The sequence below is a fragment of the Orycteropus afer genome, unplaced genomic scaffold (genome assembly GCF_000298275.1).
Source record: "Orycteropus afer afer isolate SDZICR_OR568_19922 unplaced genomic scaffold, OryAfe1.0 scaffold00009, whole genome shotgun sequence".
NCBI classification, from domain to species: domain Eukaryota; kingdom Metazoa; phylum Chordata; class Mammalia; order Tubulidentata; family Orycteropodidae; genus Orycteropus; species Orycteropus afer.
In genome coordinates this window covers 20,241,624-20,257,556 of record NW_006921596.1, presented here as the reverse complement: position 1 = coordinate 20,257,556, position 15,933 = coordinate 20,241,624, and the positions used below count along the sequence as shown (strand labels likewise).

The following is a 15,933-nucleotide window of genomic DNA, read 5'->3' as shown; positions in this document are numbered from 1 at the left end:
CTGCGATGATGGGCTCAAGTATAGCAGGGATTGTGGGGCTGGCGTGGGATCGGGCAGTGTTTCGTTCTGCTGTGCATGGGGTCACTATGAGTTGGAAACGACTCGACGGCACTTAACAACATAAAAAGTTGAATTGGGAAAAGTTGTGTGATAGAAATATTTACAACAACCACCACCACAACAAAAGAGAAGCAGCTACTGAGGCTCCTTATGTACCACCAAACAGAGGAAGGAGAGTCAGGAGTAGAAGGAGAATAGGGAATTGTGGCTAATTGCCTCCTTGAACAACTGCCTCCTTAGCCGTGAAGAACTGGATGGTGCCCAGCCACCATTACTGAACATTTTGATCAAAGATTCTATAGAAGAATCCTGATCAACAGGGGGAAAATGTAGAACAGAATTTCAAAATTTCATGGACTCCCTAGAGCCATGAAGGTTGGATGAAACCCTGGAGCTGTTGCTCTAAGATAATCTTTAAACGTTTTATTTTGTTTTGTTTTGTTTTTTTTAATGCCTTAGGTGAAAGTTTATGTAGACATTAGTTTTCCCAACCAGTAGTTTATACACAATTGTTCCATGACTTTGCCATCACTGCAATGTATCAGCACTCTCCCTGTTACCTCCCTGGGTTCCCTGTTTCCATTCATCTGGTTTCCCTGTCCCTCCTTGTCTTTTCTTTGGTTTTGGGTGATTTGGTTTTGCCTGATCAAAATGGTGTACAGATATAAAATAGAAAGCAATTAAATCACTTTCTCCTCTAAAGCCATTCACAGCATGTAGCTAGTTCAGTCATGGATTGGGAGCTGAGGCAACTTAGGGGAGTGCTTGAAGGAGCCCTGGTGGCTCAGTGGTTAAGAGCTCAGCTGCTGACCGAAAGTGGGCAGTTCAAACCCACCAGCTGCTCCACAGGAGAAAGATTGGCAGTCTGCTTCAGTAGAGATTACAGCCTTGGAAGAACCCAATGGGGCAGATCTCCTCTGTCCTACAGGGTCACCGTGAGTCTGAATCAACTAGATGGCAGTGGGGAGGGGAGTACCGGAGGGAGATAAAACTGCTGTGAGCTCTGACTTGTCCAGTAGTACTTGAGCGGAACTGAACTGAGCCACATCTCATCTCAGGATTTTCTTACAGGTTGCAAGAAGTGAAAGGCATGGCTGACCGCATCATTAGCATGCGGACTCAGCTGGTCTCCAACCTCAAGAAGGAGGGCTCCTCACACAATTGGCAGCACATCACTGACCAGATTGGCATGTTTTGCTTCACAGGGCTCAAGCCTGAACAGGTGGGTGAACTCTGACTCCTCCTCAGCTGACCGATTGATCAGTCCTTGCAAACCTATTCACGGTTACCCTAGACGGTTACTTTGAAGCCCTTTCAGGAAAAAGTAGTATGTAGCATTCGTTGGCTTTTGTTTTGTTGTTGACCTGTCTGTATCCGCCATGAGGTTGCGGGGCTTGCGTTGGGCATTTTTATGACCACGACTGCTTTTCCAAGAGAACAGTAAATAGCCTGGTCAACATGGGCCTGAGTAATGCTATTCCAAAGGTGAACTTTTCTTTTTCTATAAATACTAAATTTAAGATAGTTTTTTTTCACCTGTTCGCATCTTAGAATTCATTTTCCTGCTTTAAAATGTGGCGCTCTAGTTGTGCAGTGGTTAAGTACTTAGGTGTTAACCAAGTGATTCAAGCCCACTAGCCACTCCATGAAAGGAAGATGTAGCAGTCTACTTCCATAAAGATTGACAGCCGTGGAAAACCTATGGAGCAGTTTTACTCTGTCCTATAGGGTCACTGACTCAGAATCAACAATAGCAGTGGGGTGGGGTAGGTTTACTTTAAAATAGCCACTCTGATCTAGCACACCAAATTCTGAGAATGGGGTTTCAGTGAGGAAACACCTACTGTTACTTTTATGTTTTGATAAATTGGCTACTATGCCATGTCAGGGCTACATGGCTGGGAATCCCCCTGACCCAGAAAGTTATGCCCAAGCCCTCTTCTCTCTGCAGGTAGAACGGCTGACCAAGGAGTTCTCCATCTACATGACAAAGGACGGCCGCATCTCTGTGGCAGGGGTCACCTCTGGCAATGTGGGCTACCTTGCCCATGCCATCCACCAGGTCACCAAGTAGTTTCTCGGGTGAGAGGGAACAGAGACAACCCACATGTCATCAGCCTCTGCTCTTGTGAGATTCTCTGGGAGAAGGAGGGAGGGCACATGGTGGTGAGCAGATTATTTCCTTCAACCACAATGTTTAACTCTCAGCCATTGAATGTGTGTCACGGAAAAGGACATGCAGTGAAATCGGGCAGAGGCATCCATGGCTGGTGTCTGCAGCTTTGTGGCTCCAAAACCAAACCCTCCCCCATCCTTTTATCTCCAGTTTTCCAAAGTTTACATGTGTAAGAAAGTCAGAGTCAAAAATCTGTCGAGTCACACCACTGCAATATTTCAGAAGCTTTAACAGAAGCACCTTGTGTACTGAGGGTTCCTGTTCATCCAGCATGAGAAAGAGCACTTGCCAGAGGCTTCGTGAGAAGACCTAGTTCTGACATTAACAGTCGACCCGCATTTGTCCTTCCCAACAACAGAACATAGTACCAAAGTCATGTTTGATGAAAACTATTGAGCCGCTACAGCAAAGAAAATAAAGGATATTGTTCCCTGTCTTATTTAAGAAAGAAAGGAAGAAGATTCTCCGTTTTAATGCTGTAGGCATTTCAGTACTCCTCTCTGATCCCTGATCATTGCTATGGCTTTGCTTCGGCACAAAGATCTATCACTAGACTAGATTTTCAACCCATTCTACTGCTCTACTGGCCTGTCAGCCCCTTCAATCGGGATTTACTTATTTCAGGGATGAAGAACATAGTTTAATGCCGTATCTTCACCTGGAGAACAGATAACTGCACTTGGATCCCAGCGTCCTCTTCCATCACTGTTTTAATTATCTCCTCTTGGGATGTTGTCTCTGCCCGTTTGCACCATCGACCTTGGTTGAGTGATTGTGCACTCATCTCACAGCCTGAGTCAGGCAGTACAGGGCGGGGCCAGGAGAGAGGACATTCTGGGCTTGGCTTTTCACCTGTGTGTGCTGCCAGTTAGGCTCAGGCTTCACCCTTTGGAAAGATGACCACCATCTTTTCTAGTCATGTAGACTTATTGCAGCCGGGTTTCTCTGTTACAATAAAATCATGGTAGACCCAACCACTGTCTATAAGATGTCTTTTTTTCTTCTAATGCGAGGAATGGGATAAGAGTGGGTATATTTCCTAAGAGTCTGGGGTCATGTTCAGCTGACCATGAGCCAACAGATGTGTTGGCTACTACGAATATGCACTGAACACACATCTCTGTCTTCTTCATGAGCCTTTTGGCTTGTCCATCCAAAGATGTTAAGAACAGGAGTATAAGTCCCTTTGACTTTGGAGGACAAACAGAGCACATGAAGGATCTTGTGGATATCAGGGAGGCCAAGTAAGTAATGAGAATAAAAAGTGAATATGAAGTAAACGCATGTAGTGAACTGGATGTAAGATGACCATTGGTGACCAACCGTCATCCTCAGCATCAAGGAGTGGCAGGAGCATGGTGGGCCCAGGCTTGAAAGTCTTAAAATTTTCAAGAAAAACGAAAATCCTGGTTTTTATAAAGGGAGGTCTGTTGAACTCTGGTGACACAGTGGTTAAGGCATTTGGCTGCTAAAAGGTCAGTGGTTTTAACCCACCAGCCACTCCATAGGAGAAAGATGAGGCAGTTTGCTTCTGTAAAGATTTGGAAACTCTCTGGGACAGTTCTACCCTGTCCTGTAGGGTTGCTGTGAGTCAGAATCAACTCAGTGGCATTGGGGTTTTTTGGTTTATTAATGCTTAAAAGTTGACACCTAAATTCAATTTTTAAAAAATGATTTGCAAGCAAGATGCAAAAATCGATTTCTAGTCTGCAGCCTCTAGCAGAAAGTTGTACCTTCTGTCCAGGGACATTTGGCACTTGTTTGGTGTCAGTCCTGTGTTTATTCTGCCCCCTTCTGCTCAGTGCTCATTACTACTAGGAGGGGACAGCCACTGGCCAAGCGGGCAGTAGAGCAGGAGTCAGGCCCAGAAACCATTCATGGTGTTTTTGTATTTTGATTATTATTATTTTTACACAAATTATCTGACATTGCCATTGTTGAGATCACTTGTGGATTTGTCTCTAATGTTGGCTTGTATTGGTTGCCTGGTTGATAGGTGACTTTTTTTTCTTTTTTAACGTATTTGCCAGTTCAACATTTTACATGCACAATTCAGTCACAGCAGTTATATTAATCCTGTTGTATAACCATCACCAGTATCCATTGCCACATTTTCCATCACCATAAATACTCAGTGCTTCCTAAACAATGACTCCCCCTTACTTCCTGCCCCTGATCCAAAATGTTTGTTTCATTTTCTTCTCCTGATCCATAGTGTTTTAATCAGGGCTTTGAACAACTTCAGTCACGGACAACAAAGCAAAATTAGAACAGACCCAAATTTTTTAAATTTCAATGAAGCAGAATGATAACTGGAACAGGAAAAATTAGGGATTGAAGCCCTGGAATGCAAGACTCACAAGAGATGTGTTGACCCTTTTCAGAAGCCTGACGCTGGAGATTGGATTGCCACCGGGACTGGAGAGTGACACACATTCACAGTGGTGCAGTTGGCCACCATCTTTGAACCATGCACTATTACTTGCAGCTGCCTGCCACTGCATGGACCAATAACTCAAAATTTGCCTCCAAATATGGAGGGTGCCATGAGACCGAAGAAACAATTGGGCAATTCCAGGGAAGTGGAAAAGGAGTTTGTTGAGGGAGAGTGGCATAGGAAGGAGGTCCTGGTCCACAGCAGCACTAAGGCAATTCTCCATGCCCCCAGTGGGAGGCAGGGGTTTTCTGGCAATGGTGAACAATAGTGGCCATGTGCCAGGACTTCGGTCTTCCAAAGCCCCCCAGCAGGAGTTACATAGGAATGATTTAGCAAACAAGGAGCTAGAAGAAAGCAAACGATGACTTTGTTTCCCTTTTAATCCACCCCTCGAGGCCAGCTCTTACAATCTGGCATGTGCCCCCTCTTCTGCAAGGTCCCTAAAGGCCTCAAAGAGGGAAATTAACAACCATGTAAGTAGGAACAGACAGTATTGCTGTAGTTGGAGGCACAGACCAGAGCAGCAATACAGACAAACAAAGCAGAACAATACTATACTCAGGAAAAGACTAAGATCCAGTGAAAAACCTTGCCAGCCAGAGAGGTGGACTAGCTATCAGGTGTGTCCAAGGCCTCTATCTGTTTCTTCATATGGCCTAATGATTCAGTAATGTTCTGATGGTAGTCTGGTGTAGAGGTACAACATTCAGTCTACTAAGACACATGTCCCTCCTTGAGTGGCTGTTAGAATGGCAAGAGCCTCTCAGTTCTGAAGGACTGCCTCATCTGGATGGTTTCAGCAGTTAGTAGCCATGAGCTTTCTCTGCTTTTATTCAGGGCCTGTGTAGTAAAATTGGTCAGAGCTTCAGTTTGTCCCATTACTTCTGAGGGGCCAAGGGGAAGAACAAAATGAGTTAAAAGGTACTCAGAGTAGTGGAAAAGAGCTACACTTGGTCCATCTGGCCTTTAGCAGGAGTAATTCTGCAGTTTTGGTATAGATTTCCCAACAGTTCTCACAGCGTAGGGTAACCCCAAAGTGCAGTGCCTTATCCAGTCATTAACCAGGGCAACAAGTGATGGCCACACAGCCACCGAGTGCCATTAGGAGCAAAGTATGCTCCTGCAGTTACGTGGCAGTCTTTATGCTGCAACCATTAAGTGGCATTTGGTACTGTCACCCATTGGCAGTGAGACAAAGGAGTCCAACCCACTGTTTGGGAGGAGGACTTGGAGAGCGACAAGGAACCCAGAGGTTTCCATTTGACTAAAAAGACAGAGGCCAGTTTTCTCAGCATACCATGTTTGGGTACCAACAACCTAAACCATCCCAGAAGTGGTAAACACCCTCACGTGACCACAACCGGGAGGTGTTGTGGTCTCTTACCAAGATAAGGGTTTCCACAACAGTATGAGTCCAGGAAAAGGTGATGGCATGCCCTCGCTCTCCTGTTACACCTCACTTAGTCACAGAGGCATGAACATGCCCCACGTGTCTCCCACAGCTACCCAGTCAGTTCCAGCCAGAGGGTTCACACTCGAAAGCATGCCTTCAGCACTGGAGGAAGGGAGTTGTCCACAGACCCAGCCACTACTTTTATGGTGGGCGTTGGTAAAGCTGTGAGCCACTCTAAAGAGACAGTGGCAGCTTCAAAGGAAAACAGAGTAGGCCATATCTAGTCATAAAGACAGCTGTTTAGTAGGTACCAAGAGGGGTAAATTGCCCTTCTGTTAGAATCACACTAATGGCTATCCATTGGGTGGTGAGGACAGTGGCTGCCTTAGGCATTTTCCTTGGTTGAGTGTTCCATATTTGCTGCCCCAGGGAGGATGCCTAAAGGGTTGTGAGTGAAGTCATTCATTTTGCTGTGTGCCAGAAGAGGAGGAACTTCCGTTCCTTGTGCCATAGCTGTCATTCCAGCCCATGTGAAGTGTGACTATTGAGGTCCTCCATGCAGTAGGATAGTGGGCTCCCACATAGGCCAATCAGTTTCTCTACCTCTAAATGTTGTACCTATACACCAGACTAAAGGGCGAACTAATCAACCCACCCCAGTGGGTAACCCACGACAAGTACCAATAGACCAACAGACTGTTCCTTTCCTGAGGATGCCGTCCTGAGGTGTTCAAACAACCACACTGTTTGTTTCGGTAGCAGTCTTAGTGGCTCCTAATCTGGCGTATGAAGCTAAGGGCCCAGTGGGAGCTGAATTGAGCAACCTCAAAGCCTCAGGCAGGACTTTGGTCCACCTGGCCAGGGAAGCCTTACTGTAGAGTTCATATTTGTTGTTTTAGGACAAAAGTCTTCCTTTCCGCCAGGCCCATGGCCTGAGGATTGTAGGGCAGGTAATAATACCACTATATCTCATTCTTGGCCACTTATTTGTGTATATTGTGATGTGTAAAGTGTGTACCTTGTCCCTATCAGTCCTTTGGAGTATTCTGTATGTAACACACAATTTTTGTAATCCTTTTATTGTAGCAGCCTGGTTCACTCCTTTACATGGGAACACTTGGGTTAGGCCTATAACTGTGTCCACAGACTGAGAAAATACTGACAATACCTATAAATAACCAAGAATTAGAATTTAGACTATATAAAGAACGCTTACAAATCAATAAGACAATCCAATCTGAAAAAGCACAAGTCTTGAATGGGCACTTCACAGAAAAGGATATCCAGTTGACCAATAAGCCTATGAAAAAGTGTTCAGTGTTACTGTTCATCAGGAAAACAAATCCACTGGGGGATACCCACTATGCACCTACCAAAGTGGCTAAAAGTAAGATTGGCAATAAATGAAAACAAGAAAGCAGAACAACTGGAATGGAGACATTGCCAGTGGAAGTAAATAACTAGCAGTATTTACTAAAGCTAGCCACATACCCTTCTTTTATTTATTTATTTATTTTTTTGGTGTGTGTTTTTTTTTTTTGTTTTGTTTTGTCTTTTGTACCCATATACCTCTACCCTGTATAGGTCAACCAAGGAGTCTGTGTAACAAAATACATTCACACAAAAGATTACTAGTAAAACTGGAGAAATCTGAATAAGATCAGTGGATTGAGTCTCATTCAATGTACTGGTTGTGATACTGTACCACAGTTTGTTGTTTTTTTAACAATTGTAGTTTGGGTGAAAGTTTACGGAGCCAATTAGTTTTCCATTCAACAATTTAATACACATTTTCTTTTAAGTTCTAGTTTTTCAAAATGTCACCATAGAAGGAAACTGGGTAAAAGATACATGAGATCTGTTTTATTTTGTTCAGTTGCATGTAAATCTACAATTTCTTGATAAAGTGTTCAATGAAAAGAATGAGTGAGGAACTGGGATGCGTGGAGAGGGAGGTGTAGCGGAAAGCCTATTCACACAACCTGGTGAAGACATTTGGAAGGCAGATTAGGTGACAACTGCCATACACAGCCAGGAACAGAAGCCAGGACTCTGGACAACTAACTGTTCTCTCAACAAGTATTTATTGAGTACCTATAACATGCCCAGAACTGTTCTAGAACCTAGGCCCGGGAGTTATAGCCATGAGCAATGGCTCAAGAATGCTCCCAACGAAATTAGAAGAAATTCTAGAATCACTGGCTCAGGGCAAGAAGACAGGGCAGAGACGGGCTGGGAGGGATGGAGAGACTACGGCGCGGGGGCGGAGAGCGGGTGGGTTATGAGGTCGAACAGCATGAACCCACTGCAGCACAGATGTCAAATCTTCAAATGCCGTTCGGGTGAACACGGAGCAGTGCTTGGCGTGGACAAGAGGCCAGGACTAAAAGTAACAGGACAAGCACGATCGGACTGGGTGCGAGACTAGCTCAGGGGAATGCTATCGGCAGGGGACTCAGGTAGCTCCTGTTATCCTGGGTTGATACCTACGGGAAACTACAACACCCAGCGTGCCCCGCGGCGTGTCCTAGGAGGAGTCGTCATGTGACCGATACTCACGTGCCTCCACAGCCAGCTCTAGAATGAAGCGCCGCAGGTAGGTGGTAGAGGAGGGTATGGAGCGTGGAAGCGGTGGGTGCGCGGGATCTCAGAGCCTTCCACCGCGGCAGAGGTCGGCCCATTCCCGGCAGTGCTCCGAAACCCGGAGACTTGAGCCTCACGCCCGCCTTCCAGTCGCACCGGCTCCGCTGCGCCTTAGCGTGGCCTGTCTCCACCTCGTCCTAGGCCGGGTTCTAGTCCTGTAGCCCCTCCCCAGTTTACCCCACAGTAGCCCACCCTTATCACTTCAGGGCTAGGAGCCGTCTCTTCGTCCCGTGTGCGCCCCAACCCATCTCCCAATGCAGCGTACCGGTTGTATTTTCAGGGCTCCAGCCCTAAGCTGGGCTGGGCGTCCATTCAGATTGGTATCCGAAGGGCCTAGTGCAGTGTTCACAGCTCTGGCTTGTGCATTCAAACTTCTAGTTCTGGCTCTGCCAGCTACCCTGTGACCTTAGTCTACTGCTCCCGCCATGGGCCTGTTTCCCCATTGATCTGGTTCCATTCCATGAGCTAAAATGAAAGCCATTCTGTCCCCCCGACCTTCTGCTGAAGCCAGCATAAAAACAGCCCAAACTCTTTCTGCTGACAGCGGATTTTAGGGAAAGTCTTAACAAAGAAGAAAGTGGGGCCAGAGAGTGAACTGAGAAGAATCACATCACACTTCTTTGAGAAGGCACTCCACCATAGCCAATCAAGTGGAAAAAACAGGTATTTGGGGTCCAAGCAACTGAGCAGTGAGCTGGGGGAAGGGGTGCACAGAGTCTTCAGGCGGTTGGGCCACCCTGCCTCTGACTCCCCAGGGGCCACTGCCTGAGCTCTCATGTAGGTGACAGCAGAGGCTGGGCTGATGATGCAGACCTAAGGGAGAGTCAGGAAGCTGTCCCAAGCCTTGCAGCCTTGGACAGGTGGCCCTGTGTGTCTAGGTCCCTGTGTCTAACATGAGGATAGTGGAGGACATAATTCAGGCCCTACCGAATTTGCAAGGCTATCTCTGGAGCTATCCTGGAAGTCTGAGACTCTGCCCCCACTACCCACAACCTTAGCCTTAGTTCTGTGTTGATTTTTTTGTTGTTGTTGAGTTGCTGTGTGGGTGGCTGGTTACATAAGAGCAGTCCCTGTGGCATCTGAGTGATCTTTCTGGATTTGGAGCCAGCAGAGGGATGTCTCCCCTCAAGCTTCGTGAGAGATGTCTGAGAGCACCTTAAGTTTCCCTTTTACCGCCCATGAGTGTGGGGTTCCCAGCTTTGTGCATGCATCGTCAGGAGAAAAGTGGGAAGCATCTGACTACCCCGGTTAGTCCTCCAAAACCCCCAGTGGGCTGAGGGCATCAGGAGGCATGCTGGCCATGATGGGCAGTGGTTGGGTTGGTCATTATCACTGAGTCTGGTCAGTCTTCTCTGCCTTGTGCGCTAAACCGGGAAGGGACAAGTAGAGAGAAACGCAGCCTCTTGTTTGGATAGCCTGGGTTCAAGACTCAGGAAGGAGGATACTGTGGGGGAGTCTTTGACAGATTTCACTGGCCTTTGTGGTAGCCATCCAACAGCAGCCTCTGGGGAAGGCCCTTTCTGGCTTCTCAATGCCTACTCAGCCCCTGACCTTTTCACCTGGCCTTCATGTTCCTCTTCCTCCCATTAGCTGCCCTAATGCCTTTGTGCCTATTGTTACCTGGCCAATGGCACCTGGCCTTAGTTTTGGTAAGGGTTCTGCTCCCTGCATGCTGAGGGTTGAGCATCCTTAGGGATGATGAGAGTGGGGAGCAGGGAAGAGGGGCGTATGCAAAAATAACTGTAGCAATGACCATTTATTGAGTGCTAAACCCTTACGGCACATAACAACAACAAACCCTTACCAGGAAAGATGAGGCAATCTGCTTCCATAAAATTTCACAGCCCTGAAAATCCTATGAGGCAGTTCTGCTCTGTCCTAAAGGGTCACTGTGAGCCAGAATCAACTGGATAGCAGCTGGTGGTGGTGGGAAGGCCTTACTAATATTAATATATTCCTCACAGTAACATATGAGACAAATGCTGTTATTATCTCCATCTTCCAGGAAAGAAAAAAAAACACACTGTCATCGAGTCAATTACAACTCAGCAATCCTATAAGACAGGGTAGAATTGCCCCATACAATTTCCAAGACTGTAAATCTCTCTCCACTCCACAGAGTGGTTAGTGGGCATGAATCACCAAGCTTGTAGTTCTCAACTGAATGCTTTAACCACTGCACCACCAGAGCTCCTTAGGAAAGGAAAAGAGACCCAGAAAGGTGAAGTGACTTGCCTCCCAAGAAGTGGACGAGTCAGGATTCTGACTTCAGAGTCTAATCAGTGACTGAGATCGTAGCCCCTCCCTGCTCAGGGCTGCTGTTGCTCTGGGGCTGGCCTGTCTCTTAAGACTCTCAGGCTGGGAGCTGAGCATCTCAGGGTTCTGGGAAGAGGAAGGTACTTCTCATTTTTCAAGGGAGAGGACCAAAGCCAAAGAAGCAGCTGTAATTCATCTCTGTTTACCAAGGGAGTGAAGAGAATAAATCAGTGATAAGCCTGTTGCTGAATTCAGCTGTGCCTGAAGTACCGTCTTCCAATTTGGGTGGGGCAGATAACAAACAGATGGATGCTCGAGTCACATGGGTCCTGGGTTTGAATCCTAGCTGCACCACTGACCACTGTATGACCTAGGGGAGAGTGCTGCACCTCTCTGCAACTCAGTTTCCTCCTCAATAAGCTGGTGACAGTCGAACCACTTTTTAGGGCTACAGTGAACATTGAATGGGACAGAGTATTCCGTAGCTGCAGTGGTGGCCATTGATAATAACATTATACCCTGCATGTTCAGCCATAGAGCCTTGCAGTCTAGCCCCAGGGGGCAGGCCTGGTGTGTGAATTGCCAGCTCATGAAGGAATGCTCACAGGGAACCTGCTGAACAGTGCCGGCCCCAGAGTGCTCTGTGGAGAGCTCATTGAGTGTCCCAGGAAGTAGAGAAGACATGAGACCCAGAAGGGTAGCTGGCAAAGAGTGGCTGGAGCATTCAAAGCACAGGATTGATAATCCATTATTTCCCCAAGGACCTAGGCGGGAGGCACCATTCCTCGCCAAGGGCTGCCTTCATCATAGTCATCACGTGCCTGGGAGCAGGGCTGCTCAGCTTCCCAGTAGAGTCCCACTGCTGTGGGAGACAAAAAAAATAAATAAACCAAACTCACTGCCAATGAGTCGATTCCTACTCGTAGCGACCCCATTGGGTTTCTGAGGCAGTAAATCTTTATGGAAGTAGATTGCACCATCTTCCTTCCACAGAGTGGCTGGTGGGTTTGAACTGCCAACCCAGTTAGCAGTCAGATGACTTAGGCATTATGCCACCAGATGCTGTGGGAGAGGAGTGAAAATTGGCCTGAATTTTGAAGGGCCTTGAAAGCCATACAGAATTTAGACTCTGGGCCAGAAGGGAGCATGCTGGGCTGTAATGCTTTGAAATAGCCTCAGTTCTTCATGCCAGCTGCTCATGGGGCCCTGTGGTGTGCAAAAAGGCTGGAAAGCCAGACAGATCTGGGTTGAAATCCTGCTCATCTACTTGCTGATGTGTGACCATGGGTCAGCAATTTGATCTCTTAAACCTTGGGACCACGAGGCTGTTACATGCCTTGCATGAGATAAGATATGTCTGTGACACGCCTGACCTGATGCCTGGCCTCTAGGGCTGATGTGTGAGGGCTCCTCCTTTGTATGTTTACATCTTAGTTACACTACTGGCCTGTGAGCCTGAAGCAAGCAGGGTTTGTGTCTGCTGAATGTTTGTATCTGCCACCCCAGCTATGATGTTGATGACACCAATGTAGTGTTCTGTACAGAGGCCCACTTGGATTTGAGTCCCCCATGACCTTGGGAAAGTTCTTTGAGAAAGTCCCAGTTTCCCCATCTCAAGATAACAGTAGTACCTTCCTTTGTCTCATCTAGGTTGAAAAGAGCCAGAGCCCACAGGCCTCCCAGGATATGCGCTCCAACAGGCTGGCACTGCCCTCCAACTGAGCCCTGACTATCCCTTCCACTGCCCAGGGGATGTGGTCGTGAGGCAAAGCCCACAGACCCTGCAGGCAGAGGGCTTTTGGGGCCATGGCCCAGGTCAGCATCGACAGCAGCCCTGGTGAATGGGGCTGGAGCGCGGATGCCGGGGAGCGGGCCCGCCTACTGCAAAGTCCCTGTGTGGACCCAGCCCCCAAAGTTGACGGGGAGGCCTCTTCCGGGGATCCTGGCAGAGGTAGCACTTCCACACTTGGGGCCATCTTCATCGTAGTCAACGCCTGCCTGGGGGCAGGGCTGCTCAACTTCCCAGCAGCCTTCAGCACTGCCGGGGGTGTGGCAGCTGGCATCACACTGCAGATGGTAAGGGTGCTGGCATGGAGAGCAAGGGTGCCATTCAGGTGGTAGGCTGGGCTCTTTGCCTCAGAAGGGAGGCTTTGTTTCAGGGTTGGCCAATAGGTGACATATGTGCTGCTTAGTCTCCCCTTCCTCACACATGGCAGACATTACTAATCTATTCCATCATTCTTTTTTCTGAGCCCAGGTGGGGCTTTAAAAACTCTTCCAACAATCAGGAAAGTTTGAACATTAACTACATATTTACTTATTTTAGGTGTCACGATGGTTTTGTAGTTATATTTTAAAAGAGAGTCCTTATCTCTTTAGAGATAAGATCTCATTTAGAATCCCATACTGAAATATTTATTGATGAAGTGATATTAAGCTTATATTTTATTTGCTTTAGAAGAATCTAGAGTGGGAGGGAAATAGATGAAACAAGACTGGCCATGAACTGATGGTTTTTGAAGTTCAGTGATGGGTCGATGGCAGTCCATAATACTCTTCTGTCTACTTTTGCTGTTTGAAAATTTTCACAAATCTCCATCATTAAAGAAAATTTCAACCTGGCAGCCTGCAGCAGTCAATTAAAATTGATGTGTGAGGTGAGCCCATTTGCCAAGCCCACTATAGGCGCTGGCCCAGGAGATGCTGACGGAGCCCAGGATGCCCTCTGCTGCCAGGCATTCCCCCAGCCCCTTGCTCTCTGCCCTTGCCCGCAGGCCATGCTGGTTTTCATCATCAGCGGCCTCGTCATCCTGGCCTACTGCTCCCAGGCTAGCAATGAGAGAACCTACCAGGAGGTGGTGTGGGCCGTGTGCGGCAAGCTGACTGGGGTGCTGTGTGAGGTGGCCATCGCTGTCTACACCTTTGGCACCTGCATCGCCTTCCTCATCATCATCGGGGACCAGCAGGACAAGAGTGAGGTTCCCCTCAGTGCCCACCTCCTCTTTTCTGGGGACCATGGGGTAGAGGCAGGGGCAGGTTACCCAGTAAGCACCATAAGCACGGGCTTACATGTTCTTACTAATCTGTAAGTGTACAAGTTGTTCACCACAGATTAGTAAGTAAGCACAAGTAAGCCCATGCTTACATTGCTTTCTGGGTAATCTGTCCCTGTCAGGAATTATAAATTTGAAATCAGGCTGTGATTCTGTAGGAAGGTGGTGTGGGGCTGGGAGAGAGACAGATGCCAGCCATACCTAGAAGCAGAATCTCTGCTGTGGTGAAAAAATGAGAAATTGTTTACTGCAGATTAGTAGGTAAGCACAAGTAAGCCCGTGCTTACCTTGCTTATTGGGTTATCTGACGCTCGGTAGAGGGACAGGGTGGTGAACACCAGTCCGAGGCGAGCCTGGGCCCGGCCTCCACCTGGGAATCCTCCCCAGATGGGGTCCTGAGGCCTGGCAGGGCAGGCCGTCACCCCCCATGCTCCCTGGCATGACTTCTCCTCCTTCCTCCCTGTGCAGTTATAGCCGTGATGACAAAGGAGCCTGAGGGGGCCAGCAGTGGCCTGTGGTACACAGACCGGAAGTTCACCATCAGCCTTACCGCCTTCCTCTTCATCCTGCCGCTCTCCATCCCCAGGGAAATCGGCTTTCAGAAATATGCCAGGTTCGGAGGCCCCACCTCCCTCCCCCCAAGCCCCCAGCACCTGGCAGCAGTGTGATCATGGGAAGCTGGAGGCCCAAGGGCTGCAGGCAACCCCTCCCCTCATGCCTCCTCACCTTCAGGGGGAGCAAGAGTGGTCAAGGCAGGCTGGACCAGGGCTTGCAGGGTTTCGGGTATAAGACTTCCTCTCTTGTCAGCCCCAAGGGAGACAGTGGCCCTTTGTGTCAGAGAGATACTCAGTTCTATGTGTCCTTGTCAAGGAAGGCCCGTGCCAGGACTGCGAGTGTGTAGGCAGCCTTTGGCCTAGGGCTTGTCTTTTCCTCAGTTATGGGTTATGTTTTCTTTTTTTATTGTAGTTGGGGTGCCAGTATCCAGAGCAAATTCACTTTCCTTACAGCAGCTCACATACACTTTGTCTCATGACATTGACTACAATTTCCCACAATGCAGCAGCTCCCCTCCCACTTCCTCCCCATAGTTACCTCTTCCCTCTGTCCTTCCCTCCCGTGGATTCTTGCCCCTCGAGCTGTCTCCCTGTGCAAACACTGCCTTTCTGTTCTCCCATGATTGATCTCTCCAAGGAGTGTAACTACCTAATGTAAATGTTTAGCTCATATACCTGTCTTTTGTTGTATTCTGTTTTTTTTTTGTTTGTTTATGTTTAAAATTACCATATTTTAAACTGACTTCTTTTGGAATACAGCTCTGTAAACTTTAAAACACATAGATGTTCACACAATGAGGATACAGGAGGGTTCTTCCCCTCATGCTATCCCTTTAGAGTCACACCTTGTGCTGAGCTGGGGGCAGTTTGACTTCCTGCTGGCGTCCTCTTTTAGAGAAAACCAGTTGCCACTGGGTTGATTCCAACTCCTGGAAAATTCTCATCTGTCAGAGTAGAACTGCAATCCATAGGATGTTTTTTTTCTTTTTTACTGTTACGTTTTTTTGGTAGTTTACACAGCAAATTAGGTTCTCTTATAACAATTCTGTACATATCATTCAGTGACATTCTTTACATTTTTCACACTGTGTCAACATTTGTCATTAGTTCCACTCTGGTTGTTCTGTTTCCATTAATCTAGACGGCTCCCTTGTTACCCTCCCGAGAGGGACCGGGTCTCCGGGAGCAAGGTAAGCACGGGCATAGCACAGAGTACCAGGCCGGAAGAGCAGGAGAAAGGGGTAAAACCCAGGGAGCCAAAGAGAAGAGCAATCAGCCGAAGGGATTAGGTGAGGAGGGGAAACTCAGGGACGCCCAAAGAAGCAGGCCAGAAGAGCAGGAGAAAGGGGATTAAAAGACAG

At 47.7% G+C, this 15,933-nt stretch overlaps 2 protein-coding genes across 2 annotated transcripts in view; both read left to right on the top strand.

Annotated features, from left to right (window-relative positions):
- GOT2 (glutamic-oxaloacetic transaminase 2) overlaps positions 1 to 2,134 on the top strand; it is a 29,093-nt gene extending 26,959 nt beyond the window's left edge. The window contains exons 9-10 of the mRNA XM_007947660.2: positions 1,132 to 1,282; positions 2,012 to 2,134. Of these exons, the coding sequence (XP_007945851.1) occupies positions 1,132 to 1,282; positions 2,012 to 2,134 (274 nt within the window). The remainder of the gene's footprint in view (positions 1 to 1,131; positions 1,283 to 2,011) is intronic.
- Positions 2,135 to 12,771: 10,637 nt separating this feature from the next.
- Positions 12,772 to 15,933, top strand: part of SLC38A7 (solute carrier family 38 member 7) — a 14,563-nt gene continuing 11,401 nt past the window's right edge. The window contains exons 1-3 of the mRNA XM_007947647.2: positions 12,772 to 13,041; positions 13,740 to 13,938; positions 14,487 to 14,631. Of these exons, the coding sequence (XP_007945838.1) occupies positions 12,772 to 13,041; positions 13,740 to 13,938; positions 14,487 to 14,631 (614 nt within the window). The remainder of the gene's footprint in view (positions 13,042 to 13,739; positions 13,939 to 14,486; positions 14,632 to 15,933) is intronic.